Genomic DNA, 27,643 nt, shown 5'->3' with positions numbered 1-27,643 from the left:
AATCCCACCCAAAGCAGGTTACATAGGAACATGCCCAGGCTGGTTTTGAATGTCTCCAAAGAGGGAGACTGACAACCTCTCTGGGCAGCCTGTTCTAATGCTCTGCTACCCTCAATGTAAAGAGGTTGTTCCTCACGATGAGGTGAAATTTCTTGTGTTTTAGTTTATGGCCATTGCTCCTCATCCTGTCACTGAGCACCACTGAAAAGAGACTGGTACCATCCACCTGGCACCTGCCTTTGAGATTCTGATCTGCATTGATGAGATCCCCTTTAGTCCGCTCTTCTCTGGACTAATTAGGCTCAGCTCCTGCAATCTCTCCTCATAAGAATGATGCTCCAAACCCCTGATCATCCTTGATCATCACTGGCGCTCCTCAATCTTCTCCTCCTCCTATGCTCACTACTTTGGTCTCCACAAAGACAGAATAACAGAGTCCCAGGCTGGTTTGGGTTGGAAGGGAGCTTAAAACTCCTCCAGCTCCAACCCCTGCCACAGGCAGGGACCCCTTCCACTAGAGCAGCTTGCTCCAAGCCCCTGTGTCCAACCTGGCCTTGAACACTGCCAGGGATGGGGCAGCCACAGCGTTCTTAGGCAATCTGTTCCAGTGCCTCACCACTCTCACAGTAAAGAATTTCTTCCTTATATCTAATTTCATTCTAAGATCATTCACCTCTGAAGAAGACACCAAGACCTTCAAGAAGAGGTGTCAAGGAAAAAAACATGGTGCTCCACAGTGGAACATCTCAGCCCGCAAAGGAATTACATCCATAAATAACCTGCTCTAACAAGTCTTTGTGTACACAAGAAGCACGAAGTAGCCTCAGTTTTTCTCAGTCCTATTTCTGCCTCCTAACACGGGGTGAGGCTCTCTCCTGATCCCTGTGTCCATGGGCTGGGACTCTCCAAGTTACTTGACACAAACCAGAGCCATGCCCCGACCATGATGGGAGCGTGTGGCTCCACAACCAGAATGAACAAGAAGAAAAAAGTATATAAATGACATATTTCATCCTCCTCTTTTGTGGCTTTTATTTTCTTTCATATTCGCTTTGGGAATAACATTCTTTCCATTGGGAAGAGCCTGATTTTTCCATTAAATACAAAGCAGCTGCCATTTTGGAAACAAAAAGTTGATTAAATACAGATCTTTTATATATTCTTCCCTAACGTATGAAGTACTAGAGCCATGCTTCTTTCTGCTGATTTATCAGGGAAGAGCATCTGCCAACTATGGCAGTGGGAAGACTTAAAGAAAGTTAATGGAATTGCTTCATCTTTGCTATATAGTTTCATCATTCTAATTGGATGTTATAAATAAAAGGGGAAAGATCTCAAGGCTTGGAGCACAGCAGCGGCGCCCCGACACATTGACACCAAGGGTTTCTCAACCCTTTGCACACACAGGGATGCTCCAGATTCCCTGTTTACGCAGATTCCTGCTTGCTGGGATGCTCAGGGAAGGGTCGGCACGTTGCTGTGACGTACGGCCGCCAGTTGGAAACGCAACTCATACATGACTTAAGGCCCAGATGTTGAACAGACTGGGAAAAGGATGACTTCAAAACAAAAGACAAGACTAAAAACCAAAACCCACCCACTCCGTTTCCACTTCATGAACCACCAACGCCCGATTCAGGAGATATTCTTATTTTCCAAGCAGAGCTGATTCCTGAGTGACCAACACAACCTACATACAAAACTGCAGCTTGTTTTATATTTTCCCCCAAACCAAACCCTACATTGAACGACTGGTTTCAATATTTAGTTGTTATATAGTTTAAAAATAGAGAGAAGAAAAAGACGGATGGTCAATGCCATAGAATTAGTTACCTTGGGTTATAATTAACCCATTGGGCTCTCCTTATGTATTGCCCTTCATACAATGATGAAAGATCATGGCCATCATAAGAAATCCATAAGGATCTGCACTTCTAAATGCTTTTGGTGCTCTCCCTTGCCATTATATCCAACTTAGGCTGCAAGATCCACATATCTCTCTGTAGAGGCACCCCCACGATGGTCACGCAACGCCATGCCCTTAATTAGAACCACTTCAACCACACCAACAACATTCAACAGCGCTCATGCGGCTCCCAGCTCTGAATGATGAGAATGAACTCCCAACCCTTCTCCATGCAACCTCAATTCAAGTGACCACTGCACAGGGACCCCAAAGGACATTGCACATGAAGGGTGGGCTCCTCTAGGGCAGGTGGGTCTACTCCCATGGATAGGAAGATAGCTGGGGGCTTTGGATGCAGATGCATTCATCAACGTTCCTTCACATGTTCACAACTTAAAAAGAACCTGACAAGGTTTCAGGTCACCAGTGGATAAAAGAACAGGAAAGCATAAAATTGCAGTCTATTGTTTTACTTAAATTAAACTAAAGGGGATAAAAATACCCCAAACCAACTCATCTTTCAACTTCTGTTAGGGTTTTTGGAAGGTAGAGGCTGCTGCTCAGGTGCAGGAAGCAGGCACGTTTGGATTCCTTACACAGAGGATGCATTTTTGGCTGCCGAATCCCCTGTACTACATGTCTGTATGCACGTGCATGCAAAAGTGAGCACAAAATAGCTTTATAAATCTTGAGTTTGTAAAATAAAGATCAAAGCCAACCATGCCAACGTGACTACGCAAAGGGAAGCACTACCTAGGGAAGCATGCACACCCTGGTTTAAAGGATTTATGGGACTGGGCATTTTAGTTTCAATTAACTTTCAAAGTGCTGAAAGCAGACAAGAAACCATGTAATTACAAGATAACCTGGCTTACCCAGATTCGAGTTAACTAGGGCCCCTGGGTTAATCAGAGGTCAACCTTCTCCCCAGCCAACAAAGCCAAATCCACTGCATTTGAATGCTTTGCTCCTTGTTTTAAAGCAACCATTAGCTCCTGTTTCTAGCCCTTCATTTTGGTAAGTATCTGGGATTTTGGAGACACTTGAGAAGACCCAGGAAAACAATGCCCAACCAACAGACCGCAGCAAGGGACCACACAGCCACCAGCCCATCTTCTCCCCACCAAAACACCTCTTTTAAGAGCATTTTGCCCAAGCTTCAGGACAAGCTGCTCTGTGCAACCCTCCTATGAGACTCACATCATCTCTCACAAGCTCCCTGAGGACCATAGAGGGAGGATTTGGGATGCTTCCCATGCCCTCTCCGTCTCTGCATCCCAGGCAACTCGCCTTGATTTTACGTGCCTGTATCTACACCAAGAAACTCCCAGGATTAGCCACAACTGCTTCCCACCAGACAGTTTAAATTCTGTTACAATCACTCCTTTGTCTTGCTATTTTGTGCAATCAGATTTTTATTCGTCACTCTCTTTTAGACAGATTAGTGATTTATTTCCACCAATTCACACCAGCTACCTAGAGAACAGAAAATTAGAAGGGTTAAAAGGAAAACTAGAATCTGTTGCAGTTAAGAACAAAAGCAACTAAGAGCAGGCAAGCAAAGTCCCACCATATAAAGGGATTACTCCATCCCTGACCCTTTCCAGGGGACCTCCAGGTATTATTTTTCATTGATTTACCTTAATGAAACTAATGCACCCCTCTCCGTAGGAAGCTGACTCCATAGCTGTCTAGGCACTGGATTCAATTAAAGAAACAAATACATCTGGCTTCTAAATGGTTGAAAAGCCAGAGGCAATACCACTTCTTGCATCTGTCTCTCTTAGGGTACGCCCTAAGGACACCACGTAGGATGCTCGACATTCAACACCGCTCCTGGAAGCCCGCGGAAGCAGGGGGATGCCCAAAGCATCCCAGCCTGCTTCCCAACAGCGCGGGCAGCTCCCGCAGCCCTGCCAGCAGCCGAGCCACGGCTTTGATGGAAGCTGGCCTCAAATTGCTTTAACAAGGCTCTTTCTTTCCAGAAGCTGGCGTTGATTTGAGACCTCGATGTTGACTTAGAAACCCCCAGGTGCTTAAAGCCTGCAAACAGTCAAGGCTTAGCTATGCTCAGTTTCCAGGAAAAGGGGTACAAGCATCCAACCGTGGCATGAAATATCAATACTACCATGGCAGCTCAGCATTAAAACGGAGAGCAGGGGTTAAAGGTGGAAAAGCAGAAGCTGGGGTAGAGGCGACACCTCCGCGCTGGCCGCATCTCACAACCGCATCGAGCAGGGCTGCACCAACATAAAACAAGGCACACTTTGCTCACACGTGCCTTGGCTTGCAGACATGGGAATGGAGGAAACAAGGTAGCTCGAGAGCACTTTGTTTGCAGTCTATCTGTGGAAATGCTGCTGCTGCTTCTCCCGCACATGAAACAAGCAGGAATGACGACAACCAGAGGGGTTCGTTGAACCAGAAGGCAGGTCCGAGAGGTCTCCATCACTTTCTTTGTGTTAATTGCCCTAATCCAAATAGGAACATTCAAGCACCCACATTGTTTTCTGTATAAAACACTATTCTACCCCTCTAGCTGGAGCGAACTTAGCAGTCCAAGACCCAGGTCGGAGCACTCAGACCAGGAGGATCATCAGGTTGAAACCCCATGGGGGATTTGTCTAACAGAATACAGGGAGTGAGGGGGGACTTTAGGAAGAGCTTTCCTCTTTCAAGCAGAGGTTGAAGATCCCATCAAGCTTTCCCTAATAACATGCATTTCCCCTAATTCCCCACACATTTAGAGATGCATGGGGGATAAAAGGAGGCAGTTAAATGCCACGTGCTCTAAAAGCAGCAATTTAGCAATGCTACTGCAACAGCGTGCTTGCAGGTGACCTCTCCGGAAGGGAACCCTTTTCCCAGCTCTTTTATTTATCCCATTGATTTAAACTTCTACTCAGCCTTTTCCTTTCCTCCCTTCCATGACTAAGGACCTTTTCTGGTTCAACTCACCCTCTTCACATCTGAGGTGCGAGCAGAGCAGACCAAACGCGTGCGACACGCAGTCTTGTACTCACCGACATTGTAGAGTGGACATCTACATCCCCCTACAGAGGACAACACAGGATGTTTAAAGTCAAATGCAGAAGAGAGCAAAGCAATAGCAAGAAAGGCAGAGAGTCACATTGGTCACCACCCAGAGGTGCCTACAACCAACCCATCAATGCTTTAACCAAGGACCAGCTGCTTGACAGTTAGCTGAGTATTAGTAAAGCAAAATAAGGGCTCTTTGAACCCAGTCGACAGAGGATGAGGAGGAAATGAAAGTACCACAGGACAAGTTTTACTGCCACTAAACATGTTCTGCAAGTCAACATCCACGTCCCTCAGCTTTCCCACCTGTAAGATGGAGATGATGGATGTCAAACCCTAGTGAGTAACAGCAGGGACCAGCTCAAGGCAAAATTCCTCAGCTCTTCTGAGTGCATGGGCATGTTATCTAAGTACACACACAGGACCTGTGCAAATCTAAAGACAGTGTCTTAGGTGCTTATACAATGTCTTTGTGATGGTTATTTTCCACTTGGGTCCCTCCCAACACGGTCAAGGTTGCGACTGGTGCAAAGTTCAAGGCATTTTACTTCCATGCACAGTGCCTTTGAAAATATTAGAGAGGGATTTGGCTTTTTAAATTAAAAAAAAATAGGCAATTGTTCCCTTTAAAAGAAAAATAAAACACTTTGAAAGCTCTTTCAACCAAAGCAAGAGATGCTGGGGCTCGAGTATTCATCTGCAGCAGGGAGGAGATGCCAACACGGTGAATAAGGCACAACCGTTGCAGGCAGAGCAGCCGCAGCGTTCACGTGGCTCCAGCTGAAATCTCTGCCTGCCATCTGGCAAAAAATAAGCACAAAAGGAAGAAAAAAAAAGCCCCAAAAAACAACCCCAAACCCCTTTTGCAGAGAGTTCACACTGAACCGCTCAAAGACGGCAGAGGTTAGAGTCTGCTCGATCGCTGAAAGATTGCTTCCCTTTCCCGGGTCAGCATCACCTCTTGACCTGCCCTGATTACCTCCAAAGGAGGTTATCAAGATACAAGACTAACAGAGGATTAAAGGAAACCTAAAATAAAAACAAAACACCCCCCTTTTCCCCCAGCCCTGCTCCCCTCCCCCAAGAAAACATCCTTGCTTTGTTAACCTGACAGTTCACTGTAGGTGTTGACACAACCCTCCATCTCCGAGAAGCTTAATGTCAACAAATCAGTGTGTTTGGAGTAGCCCTGTCAATGCGATTTACATTAACTTGTCTAACAAGAAATAAAAACAACAAGCAGCCATCAAAGACAAAAGGCTTTTTCAGTCATTCTTCTAAAAGTATTACGCTGGAAATGTTCATTTTTGGAGGCCCTTTACTTGCTGAAAAGCAGAAACCACCTTTTTTTTTTTCCTAAAATACTTTTTTTTTTCTCCCTAAAGTATTTTTTTCCTTTAAAAAATAAAAAGTATTTTCTTTTAAAGGAGGCCCGAGCATCCCTTATTAATAAGATCAGCGGCAGCAGTAACCAACCCTCCCTGGTTAACGCAGGAAGAGGGCAGCCTCGAAGCCAAATGCTCATTATGCTTTGATTCCCACCAGCGTTTTATGTCTTTGGGGACATTTGGGGCACTTTGTGGAGCATTTTCAAACTGTGGCTCTAAACCACCATGAAAATTCCATGCAGCAGTGGCATGCACCAAAACCCCATTAACTTCACCATGAACTTCTCCTTGCCCCCCACAGGCACACGCCGTACCCACCAGCATGCCCTTCACAGATGGGGGCTCAACAACCCAAGGCAAAGCTGCAAAAAGCAACTTGATTCCAGGGATTCCTAATATCGAGTGGTTTCCACCAGCTCCCACAATGTCTACTCTGATGCTCTAAAGGAAAAAATAGGGATTGCAATTCCTGCTTGAACACTACAGAAAGTGGAGACCATGGCACTCCACCAGCCAGGACTAGCTTTGTGCTGGGTTATTCTTCCATGGGTCGGACCAGTTGACCCCGCTGCTCAGAGGGCTGGTAGATGCCCTATCTTTGGCTGTGCTCAGTGTCTGGTTGGACAGGGCTTGGAGCAATCTGTTCTAGTGGAACAGACATGCTACTCATGGCAGTGTAGACTGGACTAGCTCACCTTTAAAAGTCCCTTCCAACCCAAACCATGCTAGGATCCTATGGCTTCCAAAGGTCCTTTCCAAACTTCAACCGTTCTGGGATTCCCCCCAGTAAATACAGGTCAAATTCCACCTCCTGTATCCAAAAAGGGAAACACAAAACCTAATGCCCAAATCTTGGCTCAGAGTCACCTTTCAGCTCGCTCAGCATCTCTGCTCCTCTTCACCCCCTCTCCAAAACACTGACTTGAGTCAACCGGACCTCTCAAGGCCATCTGACCTGCCTTGCAGCAAGCTGGAGCCTTGACCCCAGAAAAGTTTCCTGCAGACAAGGAGCCCCATCCGAGACAATGGGATTACTCACACCCTTCATGTTAAGCAGCCGCCTGCATTTTTGCAGGCTCAGGACTTTCAGCTCCATCCTATTACAGGACAGCACTTTTTGTTGGTGTAATTTTAGCACAGCAACAGCAGACAAGCCCGGGCCGAGTTTCTTTGATCACCAGGTGAAGGTTTTTTCTTGGTGTAATTGCTGCTGTGACAAAAGGCAGGTGAGTAGCTTGGCTCCTGCCACTTAGTCATCTCCTGAGCCTGCCACTCTGCCTCTAAAAAACAAGTTCCAACACTAGGAGAACGCTTTTCACTCTTAAAATTGTGCAAATTCAACACAAACGTACCCAGTTATCACCTCTGGAAGACAGGGAATTCCCAAGCCAGCAAAGGACATGAGAACAGAAAGGCATATGGTGTTGCGCTGAGTCCACCTCCAGTAATGAGAAGATGCTCCAAGGATTCCCCATCCAAGGACGGTGCACAGTTACTTGCTTTCCTTTCTGAGCTACTGGCAGTCTGGAAATTCTACATTTTATAGCTGGACCAGGCTGCAATCTCATTTTAAACAGGGCAGCATCTTCTTTTGGATCATAAGGCTACAGAGCTAATGATTTGGGCCAGATCTGAACCAGCAGTATAGGAATAGCACTACCAGCAATCCAGCAACATCCTCTTATAGATATCACCATTTCTGGAGATAGTTCCTTTCCCTCATGAACCCCTTTCACTCTTTCCTTTCACCAATAAAGCTCATCCAGCAGTTTTGGTGCTTTCACAAACATCATCATTTTCCTGTATTGCTCTAGACATGGGCTTCTCCACACCTTATCTCCTACCTCGTTTAGCCAAGTGCAGACATTTTAATCTGTTTCTATCAAGCCACTGGAAAAAGGCCCTTGACCCCTACAAGAACAAACCAGCAGAGACACCAAAGGAGTTGAGCACCTTTTAGATGCAGCCTGATTCTTCCTGACTCGCTCTCACACACCACTGCCTGCAAGGGTACGCAGGGACCCATCAGCAATGTTCAGTGACAGCATCTTCAGAGCACTCCTTAAAGGAGGAAACTCAAATACACATAAAACCCCCAGACCTACATCTCCTACAAACCATTGCACCAGATCTACAGCTTCACAAACCAGATTGCAGCACCTGATTGACTTGCCTCCCCTATCTCCTGAGGCTATCAGGAGGATCAGTGTCCTACAATGCTTTGAAGATAAGGTGCTCCACCACAAATACAAACAGCCTTCCCCTGGGCTGGGTCCTTCCTAATCCAGTTCTGGAAGAAAAAAGGCTGCTTCAATCTGTCTTGGTTCTTTTCAGACCAATCAGCTGTCCTCCCAGCCTCCAAAACAATCCTGACTCACTCAGAAAGGACACATTAATACTTAAGGAAGATAAATCGCTCCAGGTCCATCTCATAAATCACTGTGGGCATCTCTCCCCATCCTCATCTCTCCTGCTAGCCATGCTTCATGCTCTGGTGCAGAGACCAATCTCCCTGTCAAATTCCATTACTTGATTGCATGAGTAGTCCTAGTATGGTTTCTAGACTTGGTCTACACCTACTTGTAGAATGGACATCTAATTGTAGAATGGACATCTAATTGTAGAATGGAGCTACACCTCCTTTCTTAAGGAGAAATCCAGCAGTTGAAGAATCCAGCCATTTCCAAGCACCTCCTGATCCAGAGGGCACCAGCCACACTGCTCAGGGCTGCCAACAGAAGGGACATTTTGGCAATAAACCTGTCCTGAGCAAGAAGATGGATGAAAGCCCTTCCAACCTCCCTGCACAGGAGCTGCATTTTATTTAGCAGTTTGTTCTAGTGACACCAGAGCCAAATAAGCACCTTCCCCTCACCAACTCTGGCTGTAGAGCACCAGGAAAACCCTTTCATTTCTCTCTTGGTGGCTTCTTCATCCATAGCAAACAAATCCTCATTTCCATATTGCTACCAAATCTTCCTGACAGAGGCAGCCGTATGAGACATGGAGAGACAGGACCAGGGTGAATGGCTTGAACCTGCCCGAGGGGAGACTGAGATGAGCTCTTAGGCAGAAGCTCTTCCTTGGGAGAGGCGCTGGCACAGGGTGCCCAGAGAAGCTGTGGCTGCCCCATCCCTGGCAGTGTTCAAGGCCAGGTTGGACACAGGGGCTTGGAGCAAGCTGCTCTAGTGGAAGGGGTCCCTGCCCATGGCAGGGGTTGGAGCTGGAGGAGCTTTAAGGTCCCTTCCAGCTCAAACCATGATAAAAACATGAGCTATACAGAGGGCTGCACAGCTCTGGGGCTGTAACACCTCCTAAAACTGCTCTGAAGAGCTGGAACATCCTTCCAGTAGAGCAATCACAGTGGTATAAACCATCAGAATGCAGTGAAGAAAACCACCATTGTGTATTACTAGTCTTCTTTCCTGTTTATATCCAAGCTCATGAGAGATGCCCAGTGCGTGCTGGTGCACTATAGCCCTGGGCACCCAGTAACACCAAATAAATAACAGTCAAGGAAGGAAGAAAGATCTGAAGTTGCTTTTAGGACAAATATAGTGTTCAGTGGATTTGCTGTTACAAAATACCTGACAACTGAAGATACTCTGGAAGTATATATCCAGACAGCTCCCAACAAATCCTATTTAAAAGGGGGAAAAAAAGCTCTTTGAGCAAAAAATGGAACTCCCTGATGGTTATATTTTTTCCTATTCAATGGGACACTCCTCAGCCAAGTGCAATAAAGCAACATAAAATACATTTCTGATCGCAATAACAGCATAAACACAGGCCTATTTTAGACAGCAGAGAAAAGAAAGAAACATATGCTGCTTTCCAAAGAGCAACATTCTGATGTAAGGCATCCAGTGACCTGACAAACATTTGGAAGTGTATCTGCAATTCAAGTAATAGACACCCATACACTGGCATGTCTTGAAAAGGATCTTGAACATCCATTAATCTGAGTTAACGTATCTAAGATAGAGGTGGCTGGTGAATTATGGTCCTTCTTCTACATGGTGGACTGTGTAAGCAGACTTGAAAATACCTGGAGAGACTCCCACTGAAGACCAGCTTCTGGTAACACATAGGTTTCACAGGATCATAGACTGGTTTGGGTTGGAAAGGACCTTAAAGCTCCTCCAGCTCCAACCCCTGCCACGGGCAGGGACCCCTTCCACTAGAGCAGCTTGCTCCAAGCCCCTGTGTCCAACCTGGCCTTGAACACTGCCAGGGATGGGGCAGCCACAGCTTCTCTGGGCACCCTGTGCCAGCGCCTCAGCACCCTCCCAGGGAAGAGCTTCTGCCTAAGAGCTCACCTCAGTCTACCCTCCTATAACTTGTTATTTCACAACACCTGACGGTCCAAGGCCCCATTTTCATCCCACTCCATAGAGCTTGAGCAACCATGAGTTTCAACAGCACCATCAGATGTCCCTCAGCTGTAAAATGAAAGCAAACTGGTGGAGGTGACTTACCGGGAGGTGGGTGAACACCGCAAACGTGCTGCGTAGAAAGCCAATGAGGTCTATAAGGTAGTCGCTGGCCTTGCTGCCCGGCTCCATGGCCATCCAATCGTAGTCTGCCAGCTGCAAGAACTGGTCTATCTTCTGGTTCAGGTTGGTGTAAATCTCCTCCTCAGCAGCATGGCGGGCGTCCTGGGCAACAAGACAACACTCCATGGAACGGAGTCTCAGTAACAACAAGCCTCCACACGCAACAGGACATCAGCCCAGTCTCCAAAGGCAGCACAACACAGAGCATCTGTAGGTACCTACATGGCCACTACAGCCTCAGGTTAGCTGAGACCAGGTTAGTGGGAGGCAAGATCAAGCTGGTGTGCCTCTGATCCAACCCAGGGACCAGGAGGACACATCTAGTGCGGATGAAAGAGACAGATGGAGGAGGAATGTCTCATATGAAAACAGGCTGAGACCCACCAAATTCTGGGTAGGTTTGCAGTACAGGACAGCCTGCCTGAATAAGAATAGGAAAACTTATCCTTAGGCCAAATAGTTAGGTGATGCCAAAAGAAAACAGAATGGACTTCCCTGGAGACATGGGGCCTTAGTCACTGCTGAGTTATCCTAAGGGCAAACCCCACCTAACTTGTTCCCTATTGTTACTCAAATCCTCAGCACTGTTCCCGTCTCCTGCTCTCCACAAGACACAACCAGAACACCCCCCAGCTGACTCAATTATAGAATCACAGAACAGAATCACAGTGTGGTTTGGGTTGGAAGGGACCTTAAAGCTCCTCCAGCTCCAACCCCTGCCCCAGGCAGGGACCCCTTCCACTGGAGCAGCTTGCTCCAAGCCCCTGTGTCCAACCTGGCCTTGAACACTGCCAGGGATGGGACAGCCACAGCTTCTCTGGGCACCCTGTGCCAGTGCCTCAGCACCCTCCCAGGGAAGAGCTTCTGCCTTACATACTCCCTAAATCTTCCCTATTTAGGTTTAAACCCATGACCCCTTGTCCTATCACTACAGCCCATGATGAAGAGTCCCTCCTCCAGCATCCCCGTGATGCTCCAAAGACCAAACCCAAAACCTAATCTGATGGCACCAGCTGCCCAGGATATGACAAAACTACCTCTCAGCTCAGCTTAGCTCCCTACATCCACTCATCCCCACACGTGCTCTGCAAGCAGATACTCTCCAACCAAACATCAGCTCTCAGGGTGGATCTACCAAGCCTTCTCACCTTGAAGGTTGTGGTCCCGTAGAGTTTTGTGGTGTGGACAGTTTCTGGAAGCACATTAGTGATATTGGTTATGAATTCCTCTAGGAACTTGCAGGATTTCTCCAAATGGGTCGTATTTATAATAATCTGTACAAGCTGCAAAGGCAAAAGAGATGTTCAATCGTTGTGCTCCTGACGCCAGGGACGTGCCAGCTTGATGGATGCCAATATGAAATCATAGAACAGTTAGGGTTGGAAAGGACCTTTAAGATCATCCAGTTCCAACCCCCCTGACATGGGCAGGGACACCTCACACTAAACCATGGCACCCAAGGCCTCGTCCAACCTGGCCTTGAACACTGCCAGGGATGGAGCATTCACAACCTCCTTCTGGCACGAAAAGCTGCTGCTGTACAAATACACTAAGCTTTTCCACATGCTCAAAAGCTTTCCTCCTTTAAGAACATCAGAAACTTAATGCCATGTCAAATCACAAGTGTTCCAGCTGCTGCTGAACCCCAAGTAACCTGTATCTTGAGTGACACCAACCAAGCTCATAGCGAGGCATTTAACAAAGAAACAACTAGGTTTTCCTTTGGGGAGGGTGAGCATCAGGTCTCACCCTGGTGTCTTCTCAGTTATCATACCCACCCTTAGTTGCCATTTCCTTACTGCTGTCATCTCGTCTGCCTTCCCATGGCGCTATTTCAGGCCATTAAAGGTAACTAGAGTGTAAAAACCTCTGCTGAAGTCAGTCAACATTTACAGGCAGATGTCACCAGGCATTTACAATCCAGAGCAAACCAATCCGGGCTTCCACTTGAGGACCGCTCACTTGGAAGCACCATTCATCCCTTAAGCAGATACCTTTCTCCCAAGCAGGCTCCTGTGAATGTTTTCAAGGTGCAACATCAGCTCTAACAAAGCCTTTCTACACAACACCTAGCTCAGCTATCCCGGCCAAAACAGTTCTCTTACAGACACTGAAAGCATTATAATGCTCCAGATTGCTATAATCTGATTGCTGAAGTACAGGGTGGCAGGCTGCAGACACCTCTCTACAGAAAGGGTTTTGAAACGCTCACAAACGCTCTGAATGAGATGGATTAACCAGCAATTCGAGTGCTGCAGGCACAGAAATACTGAAGCAACGCCACACAGGTTACAGCACCCAACTCTTGCATGTGCCAGATGGCATGAGAAAGGCAATGGTGACGGTCTGGGAGGTTCAGCTTGGATACTAGGAAGGAAAAGAGTCATTACAAAGGGAGTGCAGAACTGGAAGAGGGTGTCCTTAGAAGCTGTGGGACCTCTGTATGGGAAGCATTAAAAGCTGGGTAGGAAAAGCCACAGCTGACATGCTTCAAGTGAGCAATGACCCCACTTCCATACCAAGCTAGATACCTCCAGAGGTCCCTTCCAGCTAACATTTCTTTGATTTCCATCAGATTTTGTCATTAATAAATGAAATTATGATCTATTTGAACTCCTCTTGTTTTGTACTTGTTCCATTAAATGTATTACACAGATAGCTGAGAGGGCTTCTCATTTCTGAATTCCTTGGATTAGTTTTGTTCTCAGTTTTTTTCCCTGTGTCAGATAGCTCTGACATGGTGACCACGATATGCTCTCCTATAAAGCTAATTAAATACTGGGTATTTCCAACTGTGTGAAATCTCTCCTAAATCTCTTCATTGATCATCACAATTTAGTTGTCCAGATCGCTATCACGTTTGAAGGCCCTGATTGCTCTGATTCTCTTCCACCACTTGCTATGGGCTTTCCTGATAACTCTCTGCCTCCTTCAAGTTGTGATCTTCTCTTGAATTCATTTGGGCAAGACCTTCTCATTGGGGTATTCAAGTGATTAAAACAGGAGCATCTTTTCCCTCTTTTTTGTTGAGAGATGTCAGGGTTATTCGAAACACCAGGGTCACTTGGAGCAGACTTGGTAACAAACTTGGTAGCAAACTTCAACCTCCACATCTAAGAGTTAGCCCACAAAAAACAGCAATGAAAACTAATTCAGGGGACAACAGACCAGGAAGGCCAGTGCACAGCCTTGTATTACCTTGTCCACTGCTTGGAAAACCACACTGGAAAACTCAGATATGGATGGTGTTGCTTTGTACAGAAACTAAATCTGGGAAGTGACAGTCAAAAGGCACTTAAATATCTTCTGCAACCACTTCTGACACCAGGACTATGCTCATACAACCTGGGATTTAATTCCTGTGCTCCACAGTCACACCAACGTCTTAAGAGGAGAAGATCTGAGCAACTCAGAAGAGCACCACCATGTGCTTCCCTATGGACAAACAGGTCAATGGTTGCACGAAGAAAAGCGGCAGGAGGGGATGAAGATGCCCCAAGTGGGTTTCCTTCAACCAAATTAGAAATACAATGGTGGCACAAGCAACCCCAGGAGAGAGCTGGTGGTACCTTGGCAAGTGGTAAGGAATAAGAAGATGAAAATATGACATCCAGAGATTGACCACCAGCCATATTAAACCTTTTACTTGAAACTTGGGTCATGCTACATAAGCTTTCCTAGCAAAAATCCTCTTCAGCTCTAAAGCACCTGAAGAAGCCACTCTCAGCCCAAAGAAAGGCATCACCTTCCCTCATCACGGAAGATGCCATCAACACCATCTAAACTGGGCAGAAGCTGCAAGGGGACTGTGGCACTTGGTTTGCCCTTCCTACATTCAATCACACTGCAACAGCAGTTAAAAGGACCATCTGGGGGATGGACATGCAGGGATAATGTTGCATTCCTCTGTGGAGGGAGCCCTGGGAGGAGCAGGAGGGAAGAGGAATTTGCCCCCGGGGAGCAGAGAGATTCCAGAGAGTGAGATAAAGGGCTGAGGAAGCATCACGTGTAAATACATACCACTGTAAATGCACTGAACTCTCCTAAGCTCACCTCCACAGGGTATTTAGTGTCCAGAGAGCAGGACACATTTCTACAGCACAGTCCATTAAACAATTGCAGCTGTATTAACATCTACTTGTTTAATAACAGCACACAGAGGTCCCACTAAGGTATCAAACCACCCTGGGTACCACACACATTCCCCAACAGCCAGGATTTACATGCAGTAAGCCTTGCAGAAACCTGACTTTGCACACAAAAAAGTATCAGTTGTGAAAAGAAAATACCAATACAGAGTTTGCACTGCAGCAACGTGCTGAATCTGCCTCCAAACATCACCTATAAGTGGGGACCTGTCCCACTTCCCACTTGGCTCTTCCCGCGCGCTCCTTGATGTCCTCTGACTTTAATTCACATGGATAATGACCCATTAATTTAGAAGATGGGTAATGCCAACAGCAACAGCACAGCTTTCCCACAATACAAAGTGCTCTTGCTTTGCACAGCAACGCTGTGTGGTTCCACTGTTGCTTCCCAACCAAATACTGCAGCAGAAGGCTCCACAGCAGCACCTCTAAAGGTGCTGTAAGGAGTCCTGAGGACCGAACCCCCTTTCTGACACCCGGCCCACCTCAAAGCCAGGTCCTACCTCCGTCAGCCCAACGTTCTTCCTCTTGATGACGTTCTGCAAACAGTTGCTCAGGGTTCGGGTCAGCAGCAGGTTTGTGGATTTTCTGATCATGTCATCGACTTCCGTGGAGCTGGAAAGTGGAATTCAAAGAGGTTTGCAAAATGCTCCGTGAACGGAGAAACTCTTGAGCCCTCATCACCCAATCGCCTTCCCAACCCTCTTCGGCCTTACTCACGATGCTTGCATGCACTGACATACTAATATATACCAAAACGTCAACACTTCGGGTCTTTTTGTCTATGGTTCCATAAGGAAGAGGGGCTAAAATGAGCTAAATCTACATCACTCAGCCCCTTAAAGGGACTGGTCCAGCACAGCTTGCCTGTAGAATCAGCATTAACCCACACAGCCAAGCCACCACCCAGCACACAATGGTGGAGGTCTGCACATTCGGTACACAAGGGGAAAGGGATGAAAGATGTAAGTGGGGGGAAAAAGGAAATTAACCCCCTCAAAATGCACCCACCCCCCCATTACCTTCTCACAGCATTTTAAGTAAAAGAAGGCTCCAGGGAGACCTTAGAGCAGCTCCAGTGCCTAAAGGGGCTGCAGGAAAGCTGGAGAGGGGCTTGGGACAAGGGATGTAGGGCCAGGCCAAGGGGAACGGCTTGAACCTGCCCCAGGGGAGACTGAGATGAGCTCTTAGGCAGAAGCTCTTCCCTGGGAGGGTGCTGAGGCGCTGGCACAGGGTGCCCAGAGAAGCTGTGGCTGCCCCATCCCTGGCAGTGTTCAAGGCCAGGTTGGACACAGGGGCTTGGAGCAAGCTGCTCCAGTGGAAGGGGTCCCTGCCCGTGGCAGGGGTTGGAGCTGGAGGAGCTTTAAGGTCTCTTCCAACTCAAACCAGTCTGGGATTCGATGACAAATCACACTGGAAGCTCTAGCAACACACTGATGCCCTTTGCCAGCTGGCTGCAACCACAACACTGCTGAACTTTAGGGGTTTGGCTTTCTGCTGCTCCTCCACGTGCGCACCAGCAAGGTGCCACCTCTCCTTACCGAAGGAGGCTTTGGAAACCCATCCCAGCACAGGCTCCTTTGATCTGTCATTGGCCCTGCATTAGCCCTGACACCACGGGGCTTTATCTCCAGCAGCGCAGTGACAGGCAGCTGAGGGCAAAGAAAATTCCCAACTGGAAGGCTGAGCAGTGTTATTAACTTTCAGGCTCGTGGTAAATCAATCCCGTGACCTTTTACTCCTTCTCCTGTTTTACCTGACAAATGGCCCAAATTACAAAGCAGGGATTGACATGAGAAACAAAAGCAAAACTTGCAGCTCCCCCCCCTACCAGTGTGAAGGGCAGAGGGTAGTGGGTGCTGGTACTGGGGTGCCTGTTGGTTGCAGGGATGGGTGCTGCCAGCCCTGGTCCAGCTCGACCCTCCAGATTTCTGTGCCTATTTAACCCTAGAGCAGATGCACTGTGCCAAGCCTTGGACCTTTGGGTAAAGAAGACTAAACCTTCTCCAACTGCAATAACTGCGGCCATAGCAGCCTTCTGGACACGCTCATCCTCCCCACGCGCTGCCCAGCCTTCAATCAACCCAACTTTTGAAGTTCTTTGTTCTGCTGCATGAGGATTGCACTCAAATCCCCAAAACTCCCAGGAGAAGCAGCAAATATTGCTCCCCACTCACATCTCGGAGCAAAGTCATGCCTGTACTTCTGCCAGACCAAGAAATCCGTGTCTTGCTGCAGCTTTCCCAAGGAAAACCCAGCTGCACAACTCCCCATGCACACAGCAGCTCCCCACACTCTGCTCCCCAACAGGTTCTTCTAATACTTCCTTCTCCCTGCTGTTTAGAAGTCTGCTTTTGTGAGCTACAAGCCTGCCAAGGGTTGACCACCGTTCTCCTTCCCAGTTGGATGCAAGTGGAGCAGGGCCAGTAGGTTAGCAGGACCCAGGTTCCTGATAACTCAAATTCAATCTCATCAGCCAAAGTCTTAGTGGGGATCTCTTCTAGATCACCACTCCTGATGCCTCTGAGTTTATTTCCCTCCTGCTTAGCAGGGAAGCACATCCTGTGCCAGCAATAACCCAGGCTAGCTCACTTCATGTCCCAGATGGTTCCTTCTCGCAGGGTTTTGATGTGCGGCCCAAGGTGATGTGTTTGGGTTTTTCTAATGTATAGAACATGAACAAAAATGGGAGGGAAGAAGAAACCAGCCAATGAATTTTCCTGGTCTTTATGCTATGGGTAGGGCTCTCAAACAAGGTTTTACTTAAAGAAAACACCAAAAGAAACCCAATGTGTATGCACCCCCCTGCCCTCCATCACCCCCCAGGAAGAACCAGATTGTTCCCAGTCCCCTCCACCAGACAACAGCATGGTTATATACAGCAAGTCCCATAAAATCTAACCCTGTGATGATCCACAGATGGCAAAAAAGACACTCAAGGAGATTCAAAGCAAAGGGGTGATACAGGGGGTAATGCATGGGACTTGGTGAATGGAGCTGAGGAGCAAAAAGGGCTGGACCCACACTCAAAGGGGGTCAAGAAATAGCTGTACAGGCAGGAAATTACACACAAAGCTGTATCATTGTACAAGCACCATGCCCCTTTTGGGATTATCCCTGGGAAATCCTGGAATGCAATCCACAGCCTGTCCCCAAGGAAGGTGGGGATGCAGAACGGCCAAGACTGGAAGCAGAGCTGGCAGCTGGAGCTTCCAGCATCGACTGAAACCAAGAAAGCAGAGATGAAAACCATGGGACTGTGGACATGACGTGAGTTTTCCCACTGAACCAACGCAGCAGCCACACAGGTAGTGCTGGAAGAGCTTGCTCTTTGTCATTCAAACATCACCCTGTCATCAGGGCATCAAAATTAAACAAGCCAGTTACTGCCTGGCTGCGTGCACGCTCCAAGACAGTCACACTCTTGGCAGGAGCAGGATGCTGCCTCTGCCCGACACCACAGCCAGTGCTGATGGCTGCTTTTACTTCTCCAAAGCACTTCAGACTGAGCTCTCAGAGGAGAAGCTCCCCATGACCCAGTGAGTCAGGGTGGCCACAGGGGCAATGGGTGTTAGCCCCTACCTTGCCCAGCACCCTCACAGCTGAAACTATGAACCAAGAAGCAGCTTGAAGAGCCTGGAGAAGAGAAGGCTGTGTGGAGACCTCAGAGCAGCTTCCAGTATCTGAAGGGGGCCTATAGGGATGGTGGGGAGGGACTCTTCATTAGGGACTGTAGTGACAGGACAAGGGGTAATGGGTTCAAACTTAAACAGGGGAAATTTAGATTGGATATAAGGAAGAAGTTCTTTCCTGTGAGGGTGGTGAGGCACTGGAATGGGTTGCCCAGGGAGGTTCCGAATGCTCCATCCCTGGCAGTGTTCAAGGCCAGGTTGGACAGAGCCTTGGGTGCCATGGTTTAGTGTGAGGTGTCCCTGCCCATAGCAGGGGGGGTGGAACTGGGTGATCTTAAAGGTCCTTTCCAACCCTAACTATTCTATAATTCTAAGGAGTACAGGATGCAGCGCCCAGACCACCAGGGCCACTTAGCAAAGGGTGATGGTACCAGTAAGGTGTCTGATGCTGACTCCTGAGTATGAGCTGAGCCTTGGTTCATGAGCCAGGTCCGACCTCCATTCTCCGTACGCATCAAGAAGAAAACAAAACCCACAAATACAGTCCATTTGGGCTGCTCACGGTGTATGTTTGATGCCAATTTGATCCGTCAGCTTCAAACTGGTAGGAGCTGGTAGTGGTGTGGTTGTTATTGAGCCTACGCACATAGTCTCTAACCACAGAGCACTACTAACACCAAAGCAGTACCACCAACTACACCAAAGAAACTACATTTACCTCCTGTCTCCTACAGCTGATTTCCAAATCAATACTTCCAAACCAGTAACTACTTGCTGTAGTTATTCAAGCCTGTGATCTTTTAATTCCATTTTATTTTTGATAACTTTATGCACTTACATTACGTTCTTTCCCAAGTTCTTCCAGGACTGGTGCTTTGTTTGAACAAATCCCCCAGACCGACCAACCAAAGTCCTGATATATTCAAGCTGGCATCTCATCCTTCCCCCCACTGTTTTCCAAAGATATTCCCTGTCTTTCAAATGGGAAACGTCACTGCCGTGGAAGTTTGGAAGTCTTCCAGTGAGCGGATACTTTTAAAAGGCATCTCCTTGATGAACTTGAGTCCACGCTTCTTAACAAAGGCAAAACTGATGAAAATATACAGGTTTCCCTTCTCCTAATCAAATTAATGGAGTCAGAAAATGTGCAGCCCCTATAACTGCACACCAAGCTCCAAATTTTCCTCAATAAGCAAAGCAACTTTCGCAAGCAGATCAACATAAAGGAGAACGTTCCCGTCCAACAAATACAAGGAGCTGGTTTAAAAGAAGCAATTAGAGAAAGAGAATAAAACACAAGCTGCATTTTCTGCCATAGGCTCTGCTCTGCAGGAAAAGACTGCAGAGTATTTAAAGGAACTGCCTGGGTTAGTGACAGCTGATGTCCCGTATCCCATAGCAGTAGTCATGACCTTCAGGCCCTCCATGACTGACAGGCTGACCCCAATCACTCCAGGGTGCAAGGTAAATGACAACCAAAGAAGAAAAAGAAAGAGAAGAGAAAGAAAACTTGCTGCCGGCTTTGTAGCCAAGCTTCCTAATAAAAACTAATTCAAGCTGTCAGGGTGAAATGAAGAAAGTGTCAACAGGGGTTTGCAGAGAAATATTCCAAATGTTTGCCTAGAAAAGCCAAGAGCTGGGCTCCCTTCCCCCAGCGCAACGCTGCTCCTCAAAAAGGGCTGGAAAATCCAATGTCGAAAGGAATTTTAATAACATATCCAAGGGGACCCCGAGGAGGGACCCAAGGGGACATTTTCCTTCCCTTCCCTGACAAACCCAATCATCTCCGTAATGGTGAAGAGCACAGAGCTCACGAGGGAAGTGCCAACGGAGGGGCTGGGTGAAACCAGCATCCGTGTGAAACAGGACCGTGCTGTCGGCTTGAGAAACCGAGATGTTTCATGGTGACCCCCGGGTTAAGAGCCCTGGGAGCCACCAAAGAGAACAACCTGCCACTGGTGAAAGGCTGAGATGAAATGGGGCGGGGGGAGAAACCTCCTGGGCTTCCACATCAACCAGTGAGCGACCGCGGCCTCCAGCAGAAGATGGAGAGAAAATGCCTCCCCATATTCCTACCCCTCGCACAGAGGATGAGAATTCAAACCCTGAAGAGCCCTGTGGAGGCCAGTCCCCACAACACTGCCCTGCCTTCACAATACACTGGGGCAATGCCCAGTGTCAGGCCATAGTGAGGGCATGAAGCTGGCAAGGAAGATAAATGCCAGCCACAGTCCAACCTCTCACTAGTACAGTGCTGTGAACAGAAGGGAAGAAGGATCCCTCCTGCCAGTAAAAAGCTTGTTACTCATTTATATCCCTTTATTTATATACCTTTATACATACTTTTATATATACCTTTATATATATATATATACACACATACACCTTTATTTATTTATCTGTATTTATGTATCTCTACCAAGTTGCAGACACCACTGGGTGCAAAAAGAAAGCACCAGCTTGCAGCTGCTGGCACATATAGCTGTTTTCCAATCTCACACACAAACACACAGGCAAAACCAGCATCACGGCAACTTGGGATGGAGGAAGGAGGGTAAAAACAAGGAATATTTTGTAAGCTTTCAGGAAAAGAATAAATAATCAGGTTATTTGCATAGAAACTCCCACGGGAAACAAGAAAAGCAAAGCCCCTAAAGCAGGGTGAATGAAAACCTCAAGGGCTTTTCCTGGCCATGGGCTTCTTAAGGGACATCCAGGGAGTTGCAGATGTTAGACCAGGCACTGACCCAATAACAAGGGGACATCACTAGCTTTCTTAAGATAACAGATTCATCTATTTAGTACAACTCAATCAGGAACAGTTACAGCGTAGTCCTGGGCTATCTTTCCCTACATGAGGCAGCTATTTTTGAAGTCTTGGCCATCCCTTTGTACATGAAGGGTACATGTACCACTGCAAGGAGACCACCAGCCCCTCCAGCCTGGACAAGGTGTCCAAATAAAGCAGCATGAAGGGTTGAGGGAAAGAATTCATATTTTAGACCTTTTGAGATCACAAAATCCCAGACTGGTTTGGGTTGGAAAGGACCTTAAAGCTCATCCAGTTCCAACCCTTCCACTAAACCAGGTTGCTCCTTTCAACCTGGCCTTGAACACTGCCAGGGATGCTCCAGTGCAGGCAAAACCTCTGTATTCCAACCCCTACCACACTCATCTCCTACCTCAGGTGAAGGTCTTCCGAAAACTTGAGGCAGGCGTAGATGAATTCCTTAATCTGACTGTAAACTTTAGGCACAAACTCAGAAAAGGGGAACTTCTTTGGAAACGGCTGCTGTAAAAGACAGGAGAGGATTCAAGTCGAGGCGCAGACACTGAACAGGAGTGACGAGTGCTTTCCAGCAATGTGTTCCAAGCAGCCAAATCAATTCTAGTGTTTAGCTAAGTCCAGCCATGAAACAACAAGCCAGCATTTATTGTATATTACATAAACATTTCAGCCAAGTGAAAGACCAGATAATCACTTACAAACGGCACATGGGTGCAGAAGGGATTTGGAGGCTGAAACAGGGCTGGAAGGAGGCTTGCAGCTAGGAGGGAGCAGGCAGCCCACCAGGACCCTCCTTCCTTCTCCTAACTCGTATGAAAAATCCCCATCGGAGAACAAATTGACTTCTATCTCCCACCGTGCACGCGGTGTTTGGCTTGGTCACCTCCCACGCTTGCTGCCTAAGGTGAGCACTTGCTTACACCACCAAAAGCCAAGAGGAAACAGATGTTCTACACAAAGCCTTTTCCAACCAGCTTTTACTCACAGGGCCGGGAGGCGCGGAGCGGAATAGTGAGAAGCTGGAGCCCCTGATATAGCTCTGGGGGAAGGACACAGACCTCCTGAAATCTAAATACCTGACTTGGATCAAAAAGCCTCCCAGTCCTAATGAAGTTCACCAGGCTTGGAGCTCGCTGGCTGCCAGATGTGCAGCAGAAGGCCAAGCAGGCTTTTAAGGGACACTGGCTAGGTCAGATCTGGCGAGACTTAGGTTTTGCAAGCACACGCTGCTACAAAAGCCAAGATATACCATTTTGTTGGCCTTTTTTTTTTTTTACTATAAGAGTAAAGCAACCAAAGACCAACAACAGCTCCTAAACTGGGAATAAAATACCAATGGAAGCAGATATTTCCAGTTTCTTGTCCACTGCAGCTGTAATAGCACACTGTGAGCCGAAAACAAAATCAACGAGGTATCACTGTACGCACTTCCCTCACCCGCACCAGAAATACATCATATAGAAAGTGTGTTTGTTCTTTTCCCTTGTTAGGGTTTTTTTTTCTTGTTTATTTGGTTTGGAGCTTGAGGTTTTGGGTTTGGTTGGGGATTTTGGGATGCTTTCGTTCGCAGGTCCCAATGCCAGCTACAAGAGTGAGGGGTTTTCCTGCACCCGCGGCCCCACCGTACCACGTTCCCCGTTTCAAGGTTACCTTTTCAAGTTCTGCATCCTGGAACGGGAACTGTCCAACTATTTTCTTATAAACTTCTTCATTCGTCACTGGGATGGGGCTGTAGTTATCTGAATCAAGTATATTTCTAAGGGAAGAAAAGAAAAGTTACAAAGGCAGCCCTGTGACGACAGACCGGCCACAGCTCTGCAGGTTTACTGCTCAGCTGGGAAGCTCTGAAGAAGCAGGTCCCAGTGTAAGACGCAATCCCCTGAGTCTAAGCTTCCCCCCGTGTTTGTGACTGTTGAAATCATCTTTGCTGCAGCCAAACTCATTGACAGCTCCTACTTTGCTGTCTTCAGCCTGTGTAAAGCCATAACCAGAGCTTAATGGTGATTTTACTCCAGACTGGAGCTTCAGCAGCAGCCCCTGATAAAACCCAGGTGAGCTTCAGTCCTGCCTGAATCAAGACACGTGGATGCTGAGCTACCAGTCCTTTAACAACCTTCTAGCACCTCCTCCCAATGCTCCATGCTCTGAGATGCCTTAATCCTCCTGGGAGGTCCTAGAGGACCAGCACAGGATGAGCTGGTGGCTGCAGAGCACAGCATGGGATCCTGGATAATAAATAGATGATATCCTACCACTGGGCAAATGCTCAGCTCATGGACATGCCCACACCAGCAGCACAGGGATATGCCACCAATGTCCCAGGACACACACAGCTCAGTGCTGCAGTGAGGGCACAGAAATGCTGCTGCAACACCAGCTTTTTGCATCCTTCCATCTATTGACTGTCCTTATCCCTCTGGGATGTAAAACCTCTGGTCTACACCGAGTTATTGCACAGATCTCACCACACACAGGATCCTCACAACTGTCTTTAAATTATCTCCCCCTGGTCCAAGGAGAGCCCAGGCCCCAAAATTTAAGCATGAGCTTGCTACTAATCAAATCATACCATCAAATGGTTTGGGTTGGAAGGGACCTTAAAGCTCCTCCAGTTCCAACCCCTGCCACAGGCAGGGACCCCTTCCACTAGAGCAGGTTCATAGAATCATAGAATGGTTAGGGTTGGAAGGGACCTTAAGATCACCCAGTTCCAACCCCCTGCCATGGGCAGGGACACCTCACACTAAACCATGGCACCCAAGGCTCTGTCCAACCTGGCCTTGAACACTGCCAGGGATGGAGCATTCACAGCCTCCCTGGGCAACCCATTCCAGTGCCTCACCACCCTCACAGGAAAGAATTTCCTCCTTAGATCCAATCTAAACTTCCCCTGTTTCAGTTTGAACCCGTTACCCCTTGTCCTATCACTATAGTCCCCAGTGAAGAGTCCCTCCCCAGCATCCCTATAGTCCCCCTTCAGACACTGCAAGGCTGCTATGAGGTCTCCACGCAGCTTCTCTTCTCCAGGCTGAACAGCCCCAACTTCCTCAGCCTGTCTTCATACAGGAGGTGCTCCAGCCCCTGAGCATCCTCGTGGCCTCCTCTGGACTTGTTCCAACAGTTCCATGTCCTTTTTATGTTGAGGACACCAGAACTGCACACAATGCTCCAAGTGAGGGCTCACAAGAGCAGAGTAGAGGGGCAGGATCACCTCCTTCGACCTGCTGGTCAGGTTGCTCATCTCTCCTTTATTTATGAGTCAAAACCGCTCTGGAAGTTACATCTTTGTGAGTTTCCTTAAAGAGCTTCTTACCTGAAAACTCCTGACCATTTCTTCAGCAGGGTTTCACTATACTGGTCTTGGATCTCTAACAGCATGTCAAAGAGCTGGTTCACTGGGAAGCCGTATCCCTGCAGTGGGTCATGCAAGAGAGCAACTTCATGTAAGAAAAGTCACAAGCAGGCAGTTGAATATTAGTTTCTCTGTTCAATAGAGAGAAATTCTCCCCTACCACCACCACAGAGATGAATGGTGCTGCAGAAGGGATTTAGGCGAGGTGGTAGCACCAAGGGTTATGGGTCTGTGTGGGGGCAAGAGGCACCAGGACTTAGCAAGGTGGTCAAGGCTTGGTCCTTGCCTATGGGCTGGCCACCTCTTGTGCAGGGAGAACCAGGCTGTCCATCAGGCACCACAATGTCAAGAAAGAAGCCAGGCCACCACAGCAAGCCCTCATCAGGCACTGAACCCCTCTGACTGCACCATCTATGATCGGCACAACACTGAGCAAGACCAAGAGTGGTTACCAACAGCCACGTACCTGCAGAGTATCTGCAAAGAGGACGATGAGGTTCTTCAAGTCTAACACCAGGCTCGGGTCCGAGCAGTAGGACTGCAAAGAAGGGGAGAAATAACAACACGGTTTGAACTGCAGGAAAAATATTGCCCTCAGCCCTCCTGTATTATCACTGCAGTGATGATAAACCCAGAGGCCATGCAGTCTTATGATCAGCAGCTTTTATCCTCCAGCCCATGCCCTAAGGCTGCACAGGGCAAGGGAAGGCATGCTGATAAGGGTATCTCTCCTCATAACACACCGCTCTTGAGGCTCTCCAGGATGAATAAGGATTGGGGTTGCTCTAGAGATACCTGAAGTGTCTCTAAGATTACCCAGGAGCTGCTGGGGAAGCGAGAGGAGATGAAGCAAATCAGCACGCTGTCATACCAGGACGCCAGCAGCGCCTCTCATTTAATATTTACTGTGTTGTGTCTGGTGGCAATGAAGCATCGCAGCAAGGCATCCCCAAGCCCCACGTGCAGGCTTCAATGCTAAGTGGTTCAGGCTGAGGAAAACCACTCTGTCTGCCTGTATTTCAGAGATACTAATGCTCAGAGCTACAACACAAGTATTTACTGTGGGCCAGGACACTCCTCAAAGCCCTAAAGATACAACCCAGTGTAGCAATAGCGCTCGTCGTCCTCCCAAAGCCACCCCATGTTACCCACAGGCTTCGTGGGCTCTCTGGACACAGCAGACATCCTCTCTATGCTGAAATACGTAAGGTTTCAGACTAAGTCTAACCAAATATAGAATCAGGGATCATAAGCTGGAAAGAGAAACAGATTTAAAGCTCATGGAAAGTCGAGGAGGAATGACTCCATTAATCAACGTGAAAGAGCAGAAGAGACACATTTTCCACCTCACTGTCCAAAAAAGAAAGTCAGAAAGAAAGATAACACCCTAAAGCTATCAGAAGTGATAAAAGATGTCCCTGGCTGCAGCAGGGGAGAAAAGCCAGGGATATGTTTGGCTGAATGGGAAGAACTGAAGCAGGCTGACCAGTGTGAGAGCCCTCCCTCAAGTCTCAACGGCACTGCCCTATGCAGGAGCAGCGCTTAGAGATAAAAGTGATGACCATGATACTGCAACAATCCCTGCCCGTGGCAGGGGGTTGGAACTGGATGACCTTTAAGGTCCCTTCCAATCCAAACCATTCTATGATTTCATGATTACTGAAAACCCCCTCTCCGGGCAGCCATTTCATGCATTAGGTTTGGCATCACTTAAAACAACTTGTCACGGCAACAAAGCTGGCAAGACTGAAAACCACCGTGTTTGGAGCTGGCTTGTTCTCGTGACTCTCACCTTGCAGAAAACCCCACTTAAAAAGAAAATAAACACAGGTTTAGAACCTAGCGGGGTGTACATCACTGTGTTTATCCCCTTTTGTAACAGAGAAGCTTAAATGGAAGGAGACCTCTTAACAGCCTTCCAGTATCGGAAGGGGGGCTATAGGGATGCTGGGGAGGGACTCTTCATTAGGGACTGCAGTGACAGGACAAGGGGTAACGGGTTCAAACTGAAACAGGGGAGGTTTAGATTGGATATAAGGAGGAAATTCTTTCCTGTAAGGGTGGTGAGGCACTGGAATGGGTTGCCCAGGGAAGCTGTGAATGCTCCATCCCTGGCAGTGTTTAAGGCCAGGTTGGACAGAGCCTTGGGTGCCATGGTTTAGTGTGAGGTGTCCCTGCCCCTGGCAGGGGGAGTGCACCTGGATGATCTTAAGGTCCTTTCCAACCCTAACGATTCTATGACTCTATGAGGCAGCTTTCCAGTCAGCACAACTGCTGTGCTGGATGGAGCCGGAGCACCCTGGGAAGCCCCTGTGGTCCCTCATCCCAACAACCTGGTCTGTAACCCGGACAACCCCTACCTGTGCAGCAGGGAAAGCCAAGCAGCTCGCCAGCAACACTGCCAGAAGGTGACCAAGATAAAGTCATGGGCACCTAAATGCAAAACTCAGTGGGGTTTGGAGCAAGCAGCATTTTGTGTCTCCACACAGAGGGACACCCTCCTGGGCTGCATACGGGGCAAGGGAGGGGATTCTCCCCCTCTGCTGTGCTCTGGGGAGAGCCCTCCCTGCAATCCTGATCCAGCTCTGCCAGAGGGGAGACTGAGCTGAGCTCTTAGGCAGAAGCTCTTCCCTGTGAGGGTGCTGAGGCGCTGGCACAGGGTGCCCAGAGAAGCTGTGGCTGCCCCATCCCTGGCAGTGTTCAAGGCCAGGTTGGACACAGGGGCTTGGAGCAAGCTGATCCAGTGGAAGGGGTCCCTGCCCATGGCAGGGGTTGGAGCTGGAGGAGCTTCATGGTCCCTTCCACCCCAAACCAGTGTATGATTTTATGACATC

The 27,643-nt window shown here is 48.0% G+C and overlaps 1 protein-coding gene across 8 annotated transcripts in view; it reads right to left on the bottom strand.

Moving 5' to 3' along the window:
• EXOC6B (exocyst complex component 6B) overlaps positions 1-27,643 on the bottom strand; it is a 293,055-nt gene that overhangs the window by 95,801 nt on the left and 169,611 nt on the right. For 6 of the 8 annotated variants that reach the window (XR_008971199.1, XM_057401258.1, XM_057401263.1 and 3 more), the window contains 8 exons: positions 25,276-25,347; positions 24,771-24,868; positions 23,108-23,213; positions 21,852-21,961; positions 15,541-15,652; positions 12,038-12,172; positions 10,812-10,991; positions 4,930-4,959 (listed from right to left, as the gene is read on the bottom strand). Coding sequence is in view for 7 of the 8 variants with exons in the window: in XM_057401258.1 (XP_057257241.1) it covers positions 4,930-4,959; positions 10,812-10,991; positions 12,038-12,172; positions 15,541-15,652; positions 21,852-21,961; positions 23,108-23,213; positions 24,771-24,868; positions 25,276-25,347 (843 nt within the window). In the remaining variant the exon portion in view is untranslated. The remainder of the gene's footprint in view (positions 1-4,929; positions 4,960-10,811; positions 10,992-12,037; positions 12,173-15,540; positions 15,653-21,851; positions 21,962-23,107; positions 23,214-24,770; positions 24,869-25,275; positions 25,348-27,643) is intronic. The other 2 variants (XM_057401259.1, XM_057401260.1) reach the window with 2 other exon arrangements.

This window comes from Pezoporus wallicus, unplaced genomic scaffold (assembly GCF_028554395.1).
Source record: "Pezoporus wallicus isolate ANWC-B61680 ecotype Strahan unplaced genomic scaffold, APGP_CSIRO_Pwel_v1 contig_8837, whole genome shotgun sequence".
In the NCBI taxonomy this organism is placed as follows: domain Eukaryota; kingdom Metazoa; phylum Chordata; class Aves; order Psittaciformes; family Psittacidae; genus Pezoporus; species Pezoporus wallicus.
The sequence above is the reverse complement of the archived record's forward strand: the minus strand, read 5'-3'. Positions and strand labels throughout refer to the sequence as shown.